The following is a 20,643-nucleotide window of genomic DNA, read 5'->3' as shown; positions in this document are numbered from 1 at the left end:
TGTGTTCTTGCTTAAGCTTGCCTGCGAGTGTCGATTGCAGCTTCTTGGAATTCCTCCACCCCAGGCTGGCAGTTCCGATTGCAGCCGATGAGATTACCCCACCCTCGGCCTCCGGGAGTAGTCTGTGCAAGATTAAGCCTCTAGAATTTCCCCACCCCAAAACTCCCTCTTATCCTGTTTTTGCCCCTGACCACTTGCGTGTGGTTTTTGCTTTTAAACCCCAGCCCTACACTTATCGGGTGCTACAGCTAGCCAGCTTGGTGATGCTGTGAGCCCCTGCGCTGCGCTTGTAATAAAAAACCTCTTGCTTTTTGCATCAAGTCTCGGTCTCCGCTCGCTTTTCAGGGTCGTCGTCTCTCCCCTGGGCCCACCGTGGAATTACCTGCGGTCTAACACCTCCACATGTTATGCCTTTTCCTGCTTTAGTGATCTTCATGGCACTCAGTACTACCTGACACACTATATTTTACTTGTTTTGTTTGTGCACCCATGCCCAATAAATGTAAACTCCATGAATATAGAAATATTGTTCAGTATTGTTCATTATTATAATTCGCAGAGCAGAAAACAGTGACTAGCACATAGTTTATGTGCTCCATTTTTTTGTTGTTAAATTAACATCCTCATATTAGTTTTTCCCCTCAAATCAATGACTTACTTCCAATAACATCTGATTCTTTTCATATTTATGCATAAGTCCAAATCATTAAAAAAAAGCAAATTCAAAATAACTTCATTGATTTTCCTGGATTCAAATTATCACCCTACAGATTACTTGCTGGACACAAGAAAGAATTGATTTTACAATGGGATTATCACTGTAAACCCAAACTGCAATTGTTCTATCATCTTTACATAAACCAGACATCATGTACCTATCATGTGGTACAAAAGTATGTACATATCTATAAATTGTTCCTGACAAGCATATTAACCTGATTTCAATTAGGTCTATAGAAATCACATCTACTTTACAGGACATAGAGAGTATGGAAAAGTAAAATGATCTTATTAGGAAACAAACCAATCCAAAGAATATTCTACAGTTCTGGTCTCCAGCAAATCAGTGTCCAAAAATGGATAGGAGAGGAAGGAGACTATTTTCAGTTCAGAGAATTGAGGCAGAACCAGTCATGACTAGATCTTTCACTAAACAAACCTTATCTCCAAGACATTTAGGGCATAAGTGGGATTTTTTTAAATGTGGATTGAATATAATCTGAAGAAATTCAGTTTTAGTTAGAGGTGAGATACTATGTGGGAGTTTTTAGCAGTGCATACTTAATGTGGGGTGAAATGTTCTGATGCCTGCAAGGGCACTTTTCGCTATCATGGCTAGCAGCTAACAAATTTAACTGGTATGTCTTATTCTACATTTTTAATATTTTCGTGACAAAATCATAAATACATTAGTATCTATACCAAACAACACTGGCAAGCTCTCCTCGAGTGTGCTTTTCATAAGCCATTTAGTGATCCAGAGAAAGCAGCAACGCACATGCCACCAGTTTTACTGTCGTCCTCCTGCCCGAAGGATTCTCCTTTCCGCTCCTGATGTCGCCTTTGTTTCCCGCCCGCAGCCCAAGCGCCGGCTTTGTCTCGCCCCCTGCCCGCCATTTTGGCCTCGCTAACGCAGGTTCCCGGGCAGTTCACCTTCTCTGCGATAGTCGAAAACCTTGCGAACCCGACTTTGAACTGAATTTAAACACTAAGAAACCTTTCGGGGATTTAAAACAGTCCCAGTCTAGCTTCTCCATTTTGCCACTTGAGTGTTAATGTTACGGCAACTGTTACAGCGACCGGTCCCAGAAGGAATAACCGAGCGACACGCGGAGAGTCGGAGACCCAGAGTTTATTCGCCAGCAGGCTCGGAGAGAACTCATCAGCAAATTCTGAGCACCGTTTCCTCATTTTCGTCAGGTTTTATACTTTCTTTTGGGTTACATACTACCAATAGCATACAAGCAGTTAACCAATCAGCAACAGGATTCGGTAAACAACCAATAAGCAGTGATTATTGCAGGCTTTTGTCTTGTGTTAGGCTTATAACTTTGCTTAAATGTTTACGGTTTAGCGGAATTTCCCATAAGTTTCCCAACGGTATTTCTCACAAGTTCCCCTAACATTAAGAGAACCAGTTAATCTCACACCTAACACACTACCTGAAGGCAGAAATAAAGCAGTGTCACATATTTTTACGCACAAACCATGAATAAATGAAATAATAAAACAAAAAAATTAAACATTACTTGCAAGTTAGACACGCACTCAAGAACTACATTGTCACCAACGGCAACCTACAACAAAATAAATCAATAAAGCAAGATACTAGCTCTTTCTCAGAAAAATGTGGGCGGCCCTGAAAAGGGCCTTTGGTTGAGCAACGAAAATACTTGGGTTGTGTAAGCGGAGTCTTCAGCCGCCGAAGCCATAGAGAGTGCGCCCCTGTCGCTTGAGAGCGTACACCACATCCATGGCAGTCACCGTCTTCCGCTTCGCATGCTCCGTGTAAGTGACAGCGTCACGGATCACATTCTCCAGGAAAACCTTGAGAACCCCGCGAGTTTCTTCATAAATCAGGCCAGAAATGCGCTTAACACCACCGCGCCGAGCAAGACGCCGAATAGCAGGTTTAGTAATCCCCTGGATGTTGTCCCGCAGCACCTTACGGTGACGCTTAGCGCCCCCCTTGCCTAGCCCCTTACCGCCTTTGCCACGTCCAGACATTACGAAAGCTCTCCGAAAACCACTTTCAAAAAAGTGTGCCTTGAATTGAGGCAATGCCCTTATATGCACGGAGTGCGGACCTGATTGAAAAATGAAGGTGCACATACGGGAGCTTTCATCTTGTCTGCTGGCTCCACCTCTCACAACCCAGCCTGGAGTGACATCACCAACGACTCCGTTCTGCGCACGCAGAGCGCCTTCTGCGCGGAGGCTTCTCTTGCAAGTCCTTCATATCCAAATTGGAATTTTGGAGCTGTTTTAACAACTACATCACACTGAAACAATTGACATTTTGTAGCGCTTATTTGCTGTTTGGGATGCTTTGGGACGATTGCACAGGAGCCTTGGTCCACACGATTGGGACTGCAGCAACCTCCATTGAATGCGGAGTCCAGCTGTGTCCCTACGTTTGCAGTGCCTTCTGCATTTCCGCTCCTCGTTGTAAAGCTCTTGCGGACCAAAACCGCCTGCGAAGAGTTTGAAAAATACCAAATTTCACCTTCTCCATTCCCAAGCCGAGGAAAATCTGACTAAAAGCGTTTTCTCTCCGAAGGCAAAAACATCTTTGGTTAATGATTCGGAAATAGAATTCTCGCCCGCCGCGCGGAGGCCCATGTTGCATTACCACCTTGTTTCTCCCTTCCCTGTTTATTTATTTATTTTTCCTTCCCTGTTTATTAACAATATGTAATTCTCATTTAAATAGCTAGCCACCTTCACATCTGCACCCAGTAACTTACCAGTGTGGTAATGTTTACTTCTCTATTCCCATTTTTGTGTTGATTCTGGTAGCAAGCAGCCTTATTCGAAAGAGAATTGGCAACCTTTGATAGTCAAGGCATTAAAATAAATGGACAAATTCTTACAGGCTGTTTTAGCACAAGATTATCTAAGCACGAGTTAAGTACATTAGTAGAAGAGGGACACATGGAAAAGCAGAGTGGCGCAGCGGAAGCGTGCTGGGCCCATAACCCAGAGGTCGATGGATCGAAACCATCCTCTGCTAGGCTATTTTATTTCGTTTCTTTTCCTTACAGTTACCCAGAATGTGAACCAGTATTTTACTAAAGGCCATCATGATGGCACTTATCTACAGAGATAAATGAAAACTAAAATTGATTGCTACATTAACTTTGCTTTAGCAGTTGTCTAATTCTGGAATGGTGGCGAGTTTTGAGTCAAAATGCCAGACAGCCAAGAAGAGCATTCTAGGGAAAAAAAACAAACACAAGGAGACATGATAGCTAAAGGTTTCTAAGGAACTATAATACAAATAATTCAGTGTGATAGAGTATGGAGGTGAGGTCATGTGATGGAGAAGGATTTGAAGAGAAAAGTGACTGTGTTCTGATCACTTTCTATTCACCTCCTATGTTCCTCCTCAGGTCTCAGTAAATGCAAACTTTGTTGTTACAGCAAAAATATCCTGAAGATATATATGACTTTTCTATTTCTCTCACACCCCCAATCTAATCACCAAATCCTTCAAAGTATATTTAGAATTCAAATACTTCTCACTACTTCTGTCAGCACTGCCTATGTTGATTTAGCCATAATCATGTCTCTGGATATTGCAATAGCCTTCAACTGACATTTCTGCCTCCAGGAAGAGAGAAAGAGAGCAATATGTCCATATTCAGATTTTTGTGGAACAGAAGAATCTTCTTGTTAAATAATCCCTACATTAAAGATGACTGCAGAATTCAAACAAAAATGTATATATGAGAACATATTGTTATTGAGCTCCTACTATTTGCCTGATGTTATTCTATGGCTAGGTAAAGGAAGACTATGTAAAAGGCCTCATTTCTGTGCTCCAGAAGCTGCTAATTTGCTAATCCAGAAAAGCCAAGACGAATTACAAATGAGCCATGAGGGCCTTTGCTCCCAGTGTCTGGGATTTAAGAAAATTAAGGAAATGCCTTATGTGTAGACTGCTGATATTATCATCAAATGAGGTTCATGAGGTCACAGAGATTAACTAGCAGGCTTGAAAGAAGGCATACAAAACACAACTTTAAATTTATACCCCATTATGGGACCAAGGACTCTACAAAATATTATACATTCTGTAAATATCTTCTCCATAATATGATTTTATTGCATCATGTTTTTATGTTGATTCGTCTATTAAATGTAAGTACTGTTAATAGTCAAAATGTTTGTATTTCTATTTCGTGTTTCTTCCTAATATATGGGACCCTCAAAAATAGTAATGGCCCTCAACCTCTCTATACTCCCGAGAAACCCCAAGAAAGGTATTTTCTTTTTTCTTCCCCCCTCAAACAGGGACATACTATGAAAAGTGCTCTGATATCACATATAACAATCAGAGAAAGTGCCAGAACAGTGTGAGGAAGGGAAAATTGTCAGAGAGGGCATGCAGGATGGCAAGAAAGACGATCTTGCAGGTGTTGCCTCGTGGTGAAAGTGCCTTCCAGGTGCAGTTTCCTTGACAACTGTCTAGGCAGATACCCCAAGTACCTAGAGTCTGTAAATGGTGGGTGTGGGTGAGCATCAATATGGAAGAAACCCTGAGCAAGTTTAATTTTAAAAATCCCTCGGTACAAATAATATGCAATATTTTTGCATATTTTAGGTCACATAAACTCCACTTTTTTTGCTTTGGGAGTTGTAGAGGAAACTTTTTCTCCATGGAGTAGCCATATACCACAAGACTGAAATAATCTCAACCGTTCAGAAATTCTGATTCTGTGGCCCCGAATAACCTCCATTTTTCCAATGGCTAAAAGCACGGAAGCCACAGATGCCTTTGCCTTTGGGTCATTCATTATACGGAACACTCAGTACAGGGCAGAAAGCTCGTTCTACTTTCTAAATATTGCACTAGAAAAGGCTCTCACGGGGACCACGTGGCCTAACGGATAAGGCGTCTGACTTCGGATCAGAAGATTGAGGGTTCGAATCCCTTCGTGGTTAGTGGGATGTGTTTTATGAACTTCTGAAAATTCGATTACCCAGCCTCATTGAAGAAAAAAAAAAATCACCCATTCCCTGGGTTTTCTCAACCCCTTTCTTTCTGTTTTTTTTTTTTCATTTTATTTTTTTTTCATTTTTTTTATTTCAGCATATTTTGGGGGTACAGATGTTTAGGTTACGTATGTTGCCCTCGCCCCTCCGCCCTCCGCAGTCCGAGCTTCAAGTGTGTCCTTCCCCCAGGAGGTGCGCATCGCACTCATTGTTTGCGCATATGCCCTCCCCCCTGCCATCAACCCTTTTCTTTCTTTCTGCTCCTTTTTAAAGGGAAGGAGACGTTCTCAAAGGCCTTGGGAGAACCGGTGCCGGAGTGAAGACAAGCCGAAAGTTAAAACCGAAATGAAACCATCCAGTATTGTGAGACTTTCAAGTTCTCCCCAAGTTTGGATAAGAGCCTGCGTTTCAGTTTGTCCTGAGCCGCTTGAAAAAAGGAATTCAGATCTGTAAGTCAAGCTCTCTCAAACTGTTGAGTTTCAGACAACCCCAGGCCCCACTGGCTATCACAATAGGAAACCCGTTGCTTTTTCCCTCGGATTTAGCACTAGGCCTCAATCTCTTCACGTTCCTCTTCTAGTCTAAGTCCCCATGTCCTACAGAGTTTTGGCTGCTGCTGCTGCTAAGGAAAATTCCCATCTATTGCTTGGCACATCAGCCACCTGAGACCCCCACTCCTCACGGAAGACCTGCATCAGCATAACACTAACCTATTACCTGGCCCATCAACTAACCTATTACCTGGTGCATCAGCATAACACTAAACCTATTACCTGGCGCATCAACATAATACTAACCTATTACCTGACACATCAACTAACCTATTACCTGGCAGGCATTAGCCACCTGATACCCCACCCCTCGGACCACCCCAACTTAATAAAAGTGAGAAAAATCGGGTAGATGGGGCTCAGAATGTGGTGCCTAGACCTTTCTGAGCCCGCCAGCGAATAAACTTTGACTCTCCTACTCTCCGTGTGCCGCTCGGCTTGTCCTCACTGTAACACTGATACCAAAGTTTCACTCTTCCCCTCCTTTTCCATCTTAACTTTTTTGCTTTGGTTTTGTTGCTCTTAAAAGGATGATAACAGCTCATATTCAATCCTAAACTGAGCAGAAATATAAAGGTCATTAAAAGAGCCCAACTAGTTACAATGTGTGTGTGCAAACAGAAAGACCGGGAAGACAGCTGCGCAAAATATTTAAAAACACATTTTGTGTGCCTAAATAATCGAATTTAATAATAATTTAAGATTAAGGGAAAGTAATTTTCAATTGTTGACATAATGGTGAAACATACAGCATTTGACGAAAACATTGGTTTAAATCACATGGAGGCCATGAGGCTTCCATGGTTCTAGGTCAAAGCAATGAATGTTAAAACACAGTAATAATTACTTCTTCCTATCCCCAGCCGTTTTCTTAGTTCTTCTGTGAGATTCTGGTTTCCTCTAATCATCTATAGATTTCAAATTGTATTAAAAACTTTGGGATTTAGCATTGGTTTCCAGATTTTGAGATTTCCTGGACTAAAAAATGTCAACGTCCTTGTTCTGTGAGAGGGCCATATATGCAAATCGACCCCCAGATGCAGAAGGTGCCAAGAAACCAAAAAGGGAGGCAAATACAGTTTGTCAGTAAAGGGTGATTTATTAGGGGGACCTCAGACAGAAGTGTGGTGGGGCGTTGCAAGACAGGTAGATCTCCACCCTTCAGCCCCTAGACCCAGGGCTTATATCTTGGGGAAAAAGTATAGGTGCTCTGGAAGTAATGTGTAGGTGGCTACAGGAGCCACAGCCTATGATGTAAGCAGCAAGCAACAACAAGGATTGGTTTGGAGGGAAGGTGAAACTTAAAACGTGTAGGTGTTTCTACATAAAGAGACATCAACTAGACATTTTGGAGGCAATCCCAGATTCCAGGTTAGTCAGGTGGATTAACATTTAACAATAAAGTCACTCTTGTCCCCACAGTCCTAATATCATGTAAAACCACATTCTGCTTTCCTGCCTGGAAAACCTACTGTTTACACTAAGCATCCTTTCATAAACTAGAGAAAAGATACAACCTCTGTGAGGAAAAGTCTCACTCTGTCACACAGGCTGGAATGTAGTGACACAATCGTAGCTCACTGTGGCCTCGAACTCCTGAGCTCAAGCAATAGTCTCCACCTCCGCCTCCCATGCCACAGAGCCCGGCCTAAGAACAAACTTTGAAAGTGAGTAAAGTTACAGTTGAGAAAACTCATATTGCTCACCTTTTTTCTGGATTCTGAGAATATGGAAAAGCTTCCTCCTCTCTCTCTGACCAATATCTAATCCTCCATACCAGAGGATGAATAAGACTTTCTCCAGAGGATTCCCACCCTCCCGAAGTATTTAATAGAAGTAGAAATTCTGATCCAAGAAGATAAAAATGTTTCTGATAAAAAATTCTTTCCCTCTTCTTTTTCTTTTTTTCCCCCCTGCACTGACAGGAAGGGTTACCAAAAAGAAAGAGATTTTCCAAACTGGGAAATGTCAAAAGGGAGAAATCGAAAAAGACAGGGCAATGTGTAGACATCCTGAGTCCTAAATAGCCACTGGAATTTAGGAGCTTGTCCCAAATCCAGACAATAAAAATATATGCAACCTCTGATAAATGCATAAGCCTCTCTGCATTGAGAAAGGGATTCAAGAGAAAGGAAAAAATCTTAAAAAACCACTCATTAGAGAAGGATAAAAAAAGTGACTGGAAAAACAAAAATAAAGAAGAAAGATTTCTAGATGTGAATCACAAACACTGGGAGTTTGACTCAGTTGGATGGGGGAAGAACAGATTCATAAATTTAAAATAGCAGTTCCCACTTCATCAACAGGGGACACATTCTAAGACTCCAGTGTATGCCTGAAACCATGGATAGTACCAACTCCATATAGACTATGTTTTTTTCTATACATACATGCCTATGATAAAGTTTAGTTTATAAATTAGACATAGTAAAAGATAATAACTAATAAAATAAGACAATTATAACAACATACATTCTGCAATAAAAATTATGTGAATGCAATTTCTCTCTCTGTCTTTCAAAATACCTTATTGTTGGCCGGGCGCGGTGGCCCACGCCTGTAATCCTAGCACTCTGGGATGCAGAGGCGGGCAGACTGTTTGAGCTCAGGAGTTGGAAACCAGCCTTAGCAAGAGCGAGACCCCGTCTCTACTAAAAATACAAAGAAATTAATTGGACAACAAAAAAAACATAGAAAAAATTAGCCGGGCATGGTGGTGCATACCTGTAGTCCCAGCTACACGGGAGGCTGAGGCAGAAGGATTGCTTGAGCCCAGGAGTTTGAGGTTGCTGTGAGCTAGGCTGACGCGACGGCACTCTAGCCCGGGCAACACAGTGAGACTCTGTCTCAAAAAAAAAAAAAAAAAAAAAAAAAACCTTATTGTACTAATCATCAATTTTCAGACCTCAGTTCACTGTGGCTAACTGAAACCACAGAAAATGAAACCTTGAATAAAAGGGGGGACTACTGTAAATGTTTATGAAGCACCTACACTCTTCGCCACCCCCACCCACAACCCCACAGCCCCAGCCACTATTCTAGAAACTAGGATTCCATAATAGAATATAGGATCTAGGATTCCAGGATCACAGTGAAAAAATACGCAAAAATCCATGGCCTAAGAGGTTTGGGGATGGGGGAAGAGGGAAGGAGTCAACACAGAAAACACAAAATGAATAAATAGATTATAGAATATATAATAAATTATACTGTATATTAGAAGAAATAGGTTCTGAAGGAGTTAAAAATACACCACTTTAGCATATTGACTATTTTGAGTTAAAGGCACTTGAAAAACATCAGGTGCAAGAATATCACTCTGATCTTCCTTCTGTTTCTTAAAATCGGAAGATGAGATTGCCATGTGAAAGAAGTCCTCCATAAACCAGAAAGAATAATTCTTATCAAGAATGGGAAATTGAGGCCTAGGGAAATCTGTACAAACCTTGCTAAACTAGCCCTTATCCTCCTAGCCACTTTTCAACCCAATTAACTATGCTAGTCCAAGCCACTTTGCCTTGCTACATTTGCATAATTGACTACTTTTTGTCAAATTCAGTATGTAAATGTTCAACTCAAACTGCATATTAGCATCTTCATTTCCTTCTGAAGGCTCCTGTGCCATGTAAAATTTATGTTAAAGGAATTTGTATGCTTTTGTCCTGTTGATGTCTTATGTCAATTTAATTATCAGGCCTAACAGGAAAAATTCTAAAAAGATAGAGGTAAAATTTTGTCTCTTCTACAGTTCAAAAACATACTGATTTTTATTATGAATTGTAAGAAGCAAAGACTATGTGTTTCAGTCATTTATTTCTCCATGACAAAATAACACAAATACTTAAAAACGTATAACAATAAGCATCTGTCTGTGTCAGTTGAAGGTCAACAAGCTTATATGGATGGCTGTACTTTAAGATGTGGGTACAGTTCAACTTGGTGCCTCATTCTTAAAATACAGCAAAACTAATTTCTTTAGTATTAAGGAAAAAAACAGGAACTTTGGGTTTAAAAGAGGTGAGGGACACAGGGAAAATTGCCCCAAATCTACCTCCCTACTTTGTAACACCACAAAGGAATGTGAGCACATTTCAAATCATTGTTTGGTGTTTATTAAAAGGAGTCATATATAATCTTATGAGACCAAAAAAAAAGGAGTGACAAATAACTTGGGTATATTCTGTTCTGACTAGATGAGGTCTCAATCCTTCTCCTCTCTCCACCAACACACACACACACACACACACACACACACACACACACCATATGACTTTGTTTATTTTATAAATATGTTTTGAATGTTTACAATGTGCAAAGCTGGAAAGCCAAGGATATAAAAGGAAGGCAAATTGAAGAGGGAGGTGTGAGGAGTAAGACTGCTCAGCCATCCACAACGTCAAACATTTTTGATTCTTTTCTGGAGAAAAAACAAAATATATGAAGTATATTATCCAATTCCTGAAGACTTCCAGATGGCTTCTAATCCAGATCATCACCTCTCAAGTTTTTATTTCCAAGATTAAATGGGTTAAAGCTTGTAAACCATCTTTGAACCACATATACCATAGATAAAATTCAAAAACAGATATTGTCTTAAAAAGCCACAGTTATGGAGAGGGCAGGACAGGAGACAAAAAATTAAAAAAATGCATAAAATGTTTTCAAAAAGAGTAGAAAAAAAAAAAAAAGCCACATTTACATCATGGTGGCTCACACCTGTAAGCCCAGCTTTTTGGGAGTGTTACAGCAAGTGTTACAGCAAGTGGTCCCGAGAACAAACTGAGCAGCACACGGAGAGTCGGAGGAGAGTCGGAGAATCAAAGTTTATTCGCGGACGGGCTCAGAGGGGCCTCGCCACCAAATTCTGAGCCCCGTCTACCCGATTTTTCCCACTTTTATTAAGTTGTGGTGGTCTGGGAGGTAGGGTGTCAGGTGGTTAATGCCCGCCAGGTAATAGGTTAGTTGATGTGTCAGACAATAGATTTAGTGTTATGCTGATGTGCCAGGTAATAGATTAGTGATGGGCAAGGTAATAGGTTAGTGTTATGCTGATGCGGGTCTTCCGTGAAGGGTGGGGGTCTCAGGTGGCTGATGTGTCAAGTAACAGATGGGGGTTTTCCTTATCAGAAGCAGAGACCCTCCCGTTAGCAGGAACAGCATGGGCAAACGTAGAGCATGTGGACAATTTCTCCTCCTGAATGGCAGGGACCAATAGTCAGATAAAGGTAGAATTTGGTGGAGGAGGTGATAATAAGGTGTTGAGAGAAAGGCCTGGACCTGGAAACATGCATGGGACTTAAAAGTCAAAGAGGATTAGATAAAAACTGCCAAAATAGGCCGGGCGCGGTGGCTCACACCTGTAATCCTAGCACTCTGGGAGGCCGAGGCGGGATGATCCCTCAAGGTCAGGAGTTCTAGACCAGCCTGAACAAGAGCGAGACCCCGTCTCTAGTAAAAATAGAAAGAAATTATCTGGACAACTAAAAATGTATATAGAAAAAAAAAATTATCCAGGCATGGTGGCACATGCCTGTAGTCCCAGCTACTCGGGAGGCTGAGGCAGAAGGATTGCTTGAGCCCAGGAGTTTCAGGTTGCTGTGAGCTAGGCTGAGACCATGGCACTCTAGGCAGGGTAACAGAGCGAGACTCTGTCCCTCCCCCCCCCAAAAAAAAACTGCCAAAATAAGTAAACCAAGTCTTTAGGAGTGGGTGGGGGCAGTGAGTGAAAGGTACTCGCAGTGGTTCTCAACCCTGGAAACCTATTTGAATGACCCAAGGTCGGTGCAACACCCACCCCACCCCCCGCCTCCTATTTGAATGACCCAAGGTCGGTCCAACACCGACCACCTCCCCGCCTCCAAAGATTACGATTTAAGTTGCCTGAGAGAGGCGAAGAGACACCAGTGTTTTGAGAAACCTCGCCGGTTCCGAGTAATTTACAACCACTGGACCACCATCTGGCAGGAGAGAGGCCAGGGGCTGCTTGGGGCAGACAGATAAGCACAAATTGATTGGGAATCAGTTTTCAACTACAACCGTGTTTCGACAACCTGAAACAGCGGTGAGCACACCTCTGCCTGATATGCTCACCGCTTTCGGAGTTTAAATCTTATAACTTCCCACCAATCCTCTATAAGATGAATCCTCTTAAGAGGAGACCATGAAGCCATTACTGACAGAGGAAGTCCAAGCACAGCTGGGACTTTGCCTTGTCGCAGGAAATCTCATTTGCAGTGGGGCTAAAACCCCACTCTCCCACTGGGGGAGGGAACTAAACACCACGCGACGAGAGTGGGATTCGAACCCACGCGTGCAGAGCACAATGGATTAGCAGTCCATCGCCTTAACCACTCGGCCACCTCGTCGCACACAAGGCACAGCAAAAATATGTTTATTTATTCAACAGAGTTTCGTTTCGCAATCTCTCTTGTTTTAGTGTTATGTTGTCACTAATGAAATTGATGTCTCTGCTCTCTGTAAATGGCCTTCTTCGATTAAAAAAAAAAACTAGAAGAGAGACTGGAGAGGGGAGGGGTGGAACTGAATAAAGATGACAAAGTACACTTCCCGAGGAGGAGGGGAAAATGGGAGAAATTAACAAAAGAGAATGGAGTTAGTGACTGCTTTTGCTTGTAAAATCCCATTGGATTTTGTTTTTTTCTATTTGGCCATGTATATGAACACTATGAACAGCATCATTAAACCAGTTGTAATTATTGTTGCATCCCTGGACACTCCTCTGCAGGATTCTCAGAAGGATGCCTGCCCTATGATTACACTAATGCCTCTGAGAAATAATAACTATCAACCTCTTCCGGAAGCCCAAGTGGGTGATTGGTGAAAAAGTAGGAGCAATGAGTTCAGGTCAAATTGTGATTGGTTCTGAATGTCAGACCAAAGATTTTTGAACTGTGTCTTGAAGAGTAGAGCCATCACAGGGGTTTTTGTTTTGTCTTGCTTATTTCGTGCAAAGACATGTGACCAAAAAATGATAACTTAGTATTGTCATTTTTTATTATTATTATTACCTATTTCTATGCCCTCCAGCCAAAGACCACCAGGAATTCACCTAGAGTTGGATAAAATGGGTTTGTTTCTGCTGCAACTAGGAAGAACACACATCATGAGAAACCTTGGAGAATCTCAGCGAAGGGGTGTTTACAAACACCTCTTTTTTGTGCTTGTGTTGGGTGATTTCAGGGAGGGTGAAAAAGGAAGCAGGGCTTTGTTCTGGATTGGATGCTTTTAGGAAGGGAGGGCATAATTCTGTAGTTAGGTAGCTTAATAAATTTTATCTAGAGGGAGGTAAGAACAGAATGAAGCTAAAACTATAAAACCAGTGGTGCTTCGTATTAGTTAGTAGAAGTGGATGTTTGGTATTTTTGTGGTTTACATAGTGACCTTGTTTTATTATCAGTGCTTAGACAAGATTATGAAATGTTTTGTTGTTGATATATTTTTTGTTTGGTTGTTTCTGTATCATTTCATCACAATCAAAAAGATCAGTCTGATGTTAATGTTCTGTCTGTGAGATTGTTTATGTTCAACGGAAGAACCCCATGCCCTAGCTGTGAGCGCCAGGCCCCTTCCTGACAACACCAGTCCTAGTGGATGGAGTCAGACCAGTTCCTGCATGACAGGGACAGCTTTTCTCTTTCTCACCTATATACAGCATAATTACAAAAAAATAATTGTGTGTGTGTGTATGTGTGTGTTGTGTGACATGATGTAACATACAATAAATAAGAAAATGAGGATGTAGGAAAAATAAAGATCAAATTTGTAATTGATCAAGATTCAAATTGCATACTCTAAGGAGGTATCAGGAGATGATTTAATAAATATCAAACATATTAAGTATCAAATCAGTTTCAAAAATGCCAAGCTAAAACAGGTAAAATATACAAAGTTTCAGTGTTTCAAACCTTAAGTGAGTGACAAATTCTAAAATGTTTCTGGAAAGAAAAAAAAATGACTTGTCGACTTGATGCAGTGGTTCACTCCTGTAGTCCTAACACTCTAGGAGGCTGAGGCAGGATCACTTGAGGTCAGGAGGTTGAGACCAGCTTGAGCAAGAATGAGACCCCCATCTCTACTAAAAATAGAAAAGTTAGCTTTGTGGCATGTGCCTATAGTCCCAGCTACTCGGGAGCCTGAGGTAGGAGGATCACTTGAGCCCAGGAATTTGAGGTTGCTGTGAGCTAGGCTGATGCCATGGCACTCTAGCCTGGGCAACGGAGTTAGACTCTGTCTCAAAAAAAAAAAAAAAAAAAATTACTGGGTGTTGGTAGTGTTGGGATTAGGAATTATAAAGCATAATAAACAAACCTGAGCCTGAAGGGTCCATTGATTTATTCATCATTCAATCTTTTGACAAATATATATTAAGTATCTTATATGTACCAGTCACTGTTCTAAGTGCAGTTTTATATACTACACACAAAATTCCCCGCCCTGATGAAACTTAATTATGTAGAAATAGACAATAAAAAACTTAAAATCAAAATATATAGTATGTCTGAAGGTGGTAAATGCATTTGAGCAGAGACAACTTAAATAGGGTGATCAGGGAAAAATTAGCTCAGTGGTTCTCCATGCTGCACATTGGAATCCATGGGAAACTTTTGAGAAATATCCATGTCAGGGCATTATTCCTAGAGATTATTTATTTATTTATTTAAAAAATTTTTTTCTGTAGAGAAGTCTCACTATGTTGACCTTTATAATTATAAAGGAAGATATATAAAGAAAAACTAAAAAAAATTTCAGCCACGAGATAATTTTCTCAATGGGAGGTACCAGGAATTGCTCTCAGTATAGCACTTCCTGACTATGGAAAGAAGGTACCTGCAAAGTATCAGTCATAGCAGTAGGCCAGCACCAGTCAGAGCTCATTCTACCTTGGGGTCTCGAGGTTATTTAAAACACAGTGTAGTGGGCACACTTCTTGTGTAATCCCCTCCCTTTGAGTGGGAGCTAGACATAGTGACTTGCTCCTAACCTATAGAATATAGAAAATGAGATAGATGTTACTTTCATGATTAGGTTTAAAAAGATCAAGACTTCCATCCAACCAACAAATTTGAACTATTGCCTTCTCAGTTTATGTGCATTGATGAAACAAGCGGCATGTTGGTGAGGCCCACATGGCAAATGAATCCTATGAAGTCTCCAGAAAATATATAGCCCTGTTCACACTTTGATTCTACACTTTCGATCTCCAAAACTGTAAGAAATAATTTCATATTTTCTTAAGCCACTAAATTTGTGGTAATTGTTACTTACAGCAGCAACAAGAAACTAATACAGAGGCACTAAGACACTACCATCTCTAGGGCTGAATAGGCGAAAGAAAGTTTACAGCGCTTATTCTAGAACAACTTTTAGAGGCCAGAGGAGTTCATGGGGCTCTTTTCATGTTATTGAAATCACAGAGGATATGTTTTGAACTGTGGAGAGTCAACAGAAGGAATTTAGAATCCCACTGACAGTTGGGATTCCTGTATTTAGAGTCCAGAGGGTTAACCGTTATACAATGGTACCTTTGCACAACAAACCTCAAAGATGGGCTAATGGAGAAGAACGGTCTAAATGGAGAACCACAGAGGAAAAATCACCAAGATGTTCCTAAAGTCCCAAAGAGATTTGGACTCAAATTCCTGGATTCTGAGTCCAGCGTGCTAACCATTATACTATGGAATCCTTACATGAGGAGCTTGCCGCTGCAATTCTTAATGCATATTCTTGCATTAGGCCAACGCATTTTGAGGGGGCTCCAAAGAAGAAAAGATTCACGGGAGGGGCCCCTGACACATGAACTGCTGAGCATTCTGAGCACACAAATAACAGGATCTGACTGATTTTGGGAACCCTGGCAAAAGTATTAGGAGAAAAAGTGAAGATTCTACAAGGACAAGATACTTTCCAAATACGAGAAATTAGAATTTGTAGCATGAGAAGATAGTAAACACCAAACAGTAGATAAATCCACAGACTAGGATTGTACTAGCGATTTGAGAGGAACACAAACCACGGAAGACAGAACAGGTCCCACCGCGACTTGAACTCGGATCGCTGGATTCAAAGTCCAGAGTGCTAACCATTACACCATGGAGCCACTACCTGAAAAAAAGGCCTTGGAAAATTTTTAAATACTGATTGAAGGTACTGTTACAGTGTTCAGTATTTGTGGACTACAGTTTTAATGTAAGAAACAGCAATAGAATATCTGCTGCATCCCAGATAGCAGAGGATCCAAAAGGCTCACATATGTTACACACTTCCCAAGACCAAGTTCATGCCAGAAACTAACAGAACGTAAGCCCATTGTGCATTCTTCAAAAAAGGAAAGAACTGAGATCCCGTGTGTGAAAGATGTATCCTCAAGCATCCGGACGATAATCTAAATCTGGGGCAACTCTGGCGTCCAACAAAAATGGGAGGGAAAGACAGGACAGATGTGGAATTCAAGGTGAAAGAGTACAGGATGCTGCTCTGTAGTGAAGCATCCTGTTGCTAACTTTAATGGGGTGTTTAGGTGCGCAAGTAATCGGGTGTCTACCCTCCTCCTGGTACAATGTAATTTGAGAGAAGAGGAGGTAAAAAGACAGCGAAAGAATGCCAGATCTCACCTGGATTATGAACTTGCATTAAGCCAGATTCGAAGTCCAGAGTGCTAACCATTACACCACGAGGCCAACACTAGAAAAGTTACCTGGTACATTTTTGACAGCGCCAGTGCAGCATGTAAAATTAGTCTGTTTTCTACTTTGGACTCTCAAAGTAGGAGCATGTTCCCAGATTCCGAGATAGCTACAAAATTGCACCAGCCGGCAGAAAGTATTAACAGAGCTCCCCTTTCCTTGTAATTGTTCTAACCTGTCCAAGGACAGCTTGAGCACCGGCGTTCCCTTGCAAAATCAGAACTGTGCATTTGTTGAATTCTTAACCTGGGCCATGAGGGTTTGTCTACCTACGGGTTTATAGAGGAAATGTGGACACTAATAAATCTCTGACTTAAGACGTTTATGCAACATTTTTGCAAATTCTCTGTCTGGTATTTCCTCTCTGCAGTTCTGACCTGAGACAGTGAGACGATACGAGGATCCAGAAGGCAGAGAAGAAAGGAAATTTTTGTTTGGCGTATTGATTCCAAACGTTAAAGGCAAGTGAGGTTTTGGAAGTCAGACACGAGCTGGATTTCAGATAGGGAGACAGCAATTCCTAAGGTTTTCAGATAGGGAGACAGCAATTCCTAAGGTTTTAAAAGCATAATACCCTGGGCAGTTTTCCAGTATCTTTATAGTGGCCTCAGAAATTTCTGGTGTTTTCAGGTGCTTTCCTAAGTAACACTTGCAAAGATTTTTCTCTACGCCTTATTACACGAAAGGACTAAAACTATCCTCTTCAAATTTTTTGGAGAAAGATCATAGTGGACGGATACAGCGTATTCCGTGTTGCTTTGTATGATTGCGCGGGTATGAAACACCACGTTTGGGTGCCTGCAAACAAAACGTCCCTCCGTAGTCGGCAGGATTCGAACCTGCGCGGGGAAACCCCAATGGATTTCAAGTCCATCGCCTTAACCACTCGGCCACGACTACGCACCTCCTTACTAACCTGGATCTATTCCCATGAGTAATAATATCTTTCCTGTTTCAAACGTATCTTTGCATTTATGGATTCCGACAGAGGTTTTGAAGTACATCTCAACCTGGTAAAAAGATCACGATTTTGAATATTTACAAGTTGGTAGCAGGAGTTATTGCAAATTGCAACATTTACCTGATGTACAAGACCGTAAGGGGGCGCGCGTGCCAACCCCTAAAAGGTGTAGCGGTCTCCAAATCCGGAGACCGAATGACCGACTGTAGACACGTAATTAAGTTTTACCATACTGGATACCGGAAACAAGAATTTCTAACAAATGACCTTGTGGATTCTTACACAACCACTTGTGGTCCGCAAACCTCTGACAGGGAGTCAGTGAGGAAAGAAACCTTATTCAAGCATTATTTTTCTTTAGGGTCTGAGACCACCAAAACGTACTCCTTTCAATAGCAAAGGACAGTTTCGATCCCTTGAGCTGTAGGTTATGGGCCCAGCACACTCCCGCTGTGCCACGCTGCTAGTACGCACGACAGCCTTTCAGTTACTTATTCAAAGCTATAATTTTTTACCTTTCTGCTTCCAAATGATCTATTGTATTTTTAATAGTAACCTCGAAGAATGGGAAGAGCACATTGATAATCTGCACGCAGCTACACTCCACCTCCAAATAACAGCGGTTTAGATTTTCCCCCGAAAAACTCAAATCAAGTGATATCAGAGTTCACTGGGACTGGGACCAGATTACGTTTCAGGTCATTGGAAAACAAATCGCATGCTAATTGACATAATTTTTAAATGTGAAATTGCAAAAGCTCCGGCCGCTCTCAGCCATCCCTGGATACTGCACGAAGTCATGGCTACTTCAAACATTTCTCGCTTTGTGAGTTCATTCGAAAATAATTTATTTTCGGGAAAATATATACGCTCTAGAAATCGAACCCAGTCTTTGCAGATGGCAGGTGAGAATTCTACCACTAAACCACCGGCGCTTTCTGACAGCTGCTTTCCTTATCATTATATAGCTGTGTTTACATCGTTTCCGAGTTTAGTAAAACAATGGAACTACACTTTTTCTGGAATTTTTTAAAATTCAGTTAAATAAAAAACTATATCTAAATATTCTGAGAAAAATTATGAACTAGAAGCAGAAAATCTGCTGAAATGTGATCCTTGGAGACTTTTCAGGATGAAAAAGGCCTGTAAATACCCGACTACATAATGTCTTTTTCTATTCCTCTCCCAATTTAAATATTTAAGGAAATCAAATGCTGAAAATCTCTCATTTAGAATGCAAGCCAATTCATGTACTAAGTCAAAGCGCTCACTTCAACTTTGAAACACCAAGTCACCTCATTTTGGAAAAAAGAACTTGTATCGTCATTTGGTTGTAGAAACCCAAATTTGGCAATGAGAGTATTATCAAGGGAAGCGGCAATAATAACGTGAACATTCTGAAAGTACGGATTCTTTCGAATTCTACATATATCCCTATTATTTGCGCATGGAGAGGATGACGACTAGCTGCTGAACGTGGCGCTGTGAAACCAAAAGCCAAAATGGTGCCTGGTAACACACAGGAAGTATGGCTCCTATTTTTAAGGACTTTTCAGTTGGCTTGGAGAAAAATCGACACAGAGAAAACCATTAACGAACAGTGAAAAGTAAATTATCAAGTCTTAAGTCTGAGTTTCAGGAAGGCAATGGAGTGTGATAGCGTGGATAAGAAATCATGCAAAAGCCTCACATGCCTCTATCTCAGTCTATTTTCCTTTTCACCTCTTCTTTGGAATCGAGAAGTTTCAGTGTCATGTTAATGAGAGGACTTACTTGGGAGCAAGGATTAGGATGCTTTGAAGGGGAGGAAAGCCAGGACGCTGCAGTAGCAAATTAAGAGGCAATTACTGTTTTGCTTAAAGGAAGCACTCTGGAGTCCGGTGCGGAAGTTCATGTCTGTAATCCCAGCATTTGCTGCTCCAGAAGCAGGAGGATCCCTTGTAGGCCAGGAGTTCAAGATCAGCCTGGGCAGCACATCAAGAGGCCGCCCTCCACTCAACACACACACAAAAACATAAAAGAATTTAGGACATAAACTAGGCTTCTCCAACTCAAGCAACAGAAACTGTGTCAAATTGCATAATTTGTTAGTACCTTTTTTTTTTTTTTTTTGAGACAGAGTCTCACTGTGTTGCCCAGCTAGAGTGCCATGGCATCATCCTAGCTCACAGCAACCTCAAACTCCTGGGCTCAAGCGATCCTTCTGCCTCAGCCTCCCGAATAGCTGGGACTACAGGCATGTAGCCACCATGCCCGGCTAATTTTTTTCTATATGTTTTTAGTTGTCCGATTAATTTCTTTCTATTTTTAGTAGAGACGGGATCTCGCTCTTGCTCAGGCTGGTTTCGAACTCCTGAGCTCAAACGATCCGCCCGCCTCGGCCTCCCAAAGAGCTAGGATTACAGGCGTGAGCCACCGCGCCCGGTAATTTGTTAGTACTTGTATGTAAATGGAGCTTAGAGTAGTTGACTTACATACCCCCGTCAAGGGGCTAAAAAGGTAAATTAAAATGGTGCCTGATACCATTGGCAAAGGGCTTCCTTCTTGAACTTCAGTTTCCTCTGAGCCCTCTTCTCAGCTAGGCCTGAGACTAGTCCAATTTTCACAAGAATTCTGCTAAGCCAGTTTGTCAAGAATCCTCCAATCCTTGATATCTAACCAAGCCCTCTTAGTAATTTTTCATCCATTGACAACCCCGCCCCCCTCCATT

The 20,643-nt window shown here is 41.4% G+C and overlaps 1 protein-coding gene and 5 non-coding genes across 6 annotated transcripts; 2 read left to right on the top strand and 4 right to left on the bottom strand.

Moving 5' to 3' along the window:
* Positions 1–2,415: 2,415 nt before the first annotated feature.
* LOC105805698 (histone H4) lies at positions 2,416–2,727 on the bottom strand. The gene has a single exon (XM_012638631.1). It carries the CDS (start codon positions 2,725–2,727, stop codon positions 2,416–2,418), a length of 312 nt encoding a protein of 103 aa, XP_012494085.1.
* Positions 2,728–3,661: 934 nt separating this feature from the next.
* On the top strand, positions 3,662–3,733 carry TRNAM-CAU. Its single transcript has one exon. It is a non-coding gene; the product is annotated as a tRNA-Met (tRNA).
* A 1,861-nt stretch (positions 3,734–5,594) lies between these two features.
* On the top strand, positions 5,595–5,667 carry TRNAR-UCG. Its single transcript has one exon. It is a non-coding gene; the product is annotated as a tRNA-Arg (tRNA).
* A 6,885-nt stretch (positions 5,668–12,552) lies between these two features.
* On the bottom strand, positions 12,553–12,634 carry TRNAS-GCU. The gene has a single exon. It is a non-coding gene; the product is annotated as a tRNA-Ser (tRNA).
* Positions 12,635–16,314: 3,680 nt separating this feature from the next.
* On the bottom strand, positions 16,315–16,386 carry TRNAQ-UUG. The gene has a single exon. It is a non-coding gene; the product is annotated as a tRNA-Gln (tRNA).
* Positions 16,387–17,790: 1,404 nt separating this feature from the next.
* Positions 17,791–17,872, bottom strand: TRNAS-UGA. The gene has a single exon. It is a non-coding gene; the product is annotated as a tRNA-Ser (tRNA).
* Between the last annotated feature and the right edge of the window lie 2,771 nt (positions 17,873–20,643).

Source organism: Propithecus coquereli, unplaced genomic scaffold (assembly GCF_000956105.1).
Source record: "Propithecus coquereli isolate 6110/MARCELLA unplaced genomic scaffold, Pcoq_1.0 Scaffold131, whole genome shotgun sequence".
Classification (NCBI taxonomy): Eukaryota; Metazoa; Chordata; class Mammalia; order Primates; family Indriidae; genus Propithecus; species Propithecus coquereli.
The sequence above is the reverse complement of the archived record's forward strand: the minus strand, read 5'-3'. Positions and strand labels throughout refer to the sequence as shown.

Excerpts from the sequence above, each read along its gene's own strand:
- LOC105805698 (XM_012638631.1), bottom strand. The coding sequence starts at position 2,727 with ATGTCTGGACGTGGCAAAGGCGGTAAGGGGCTAGGCAAGGGGGGCGCT.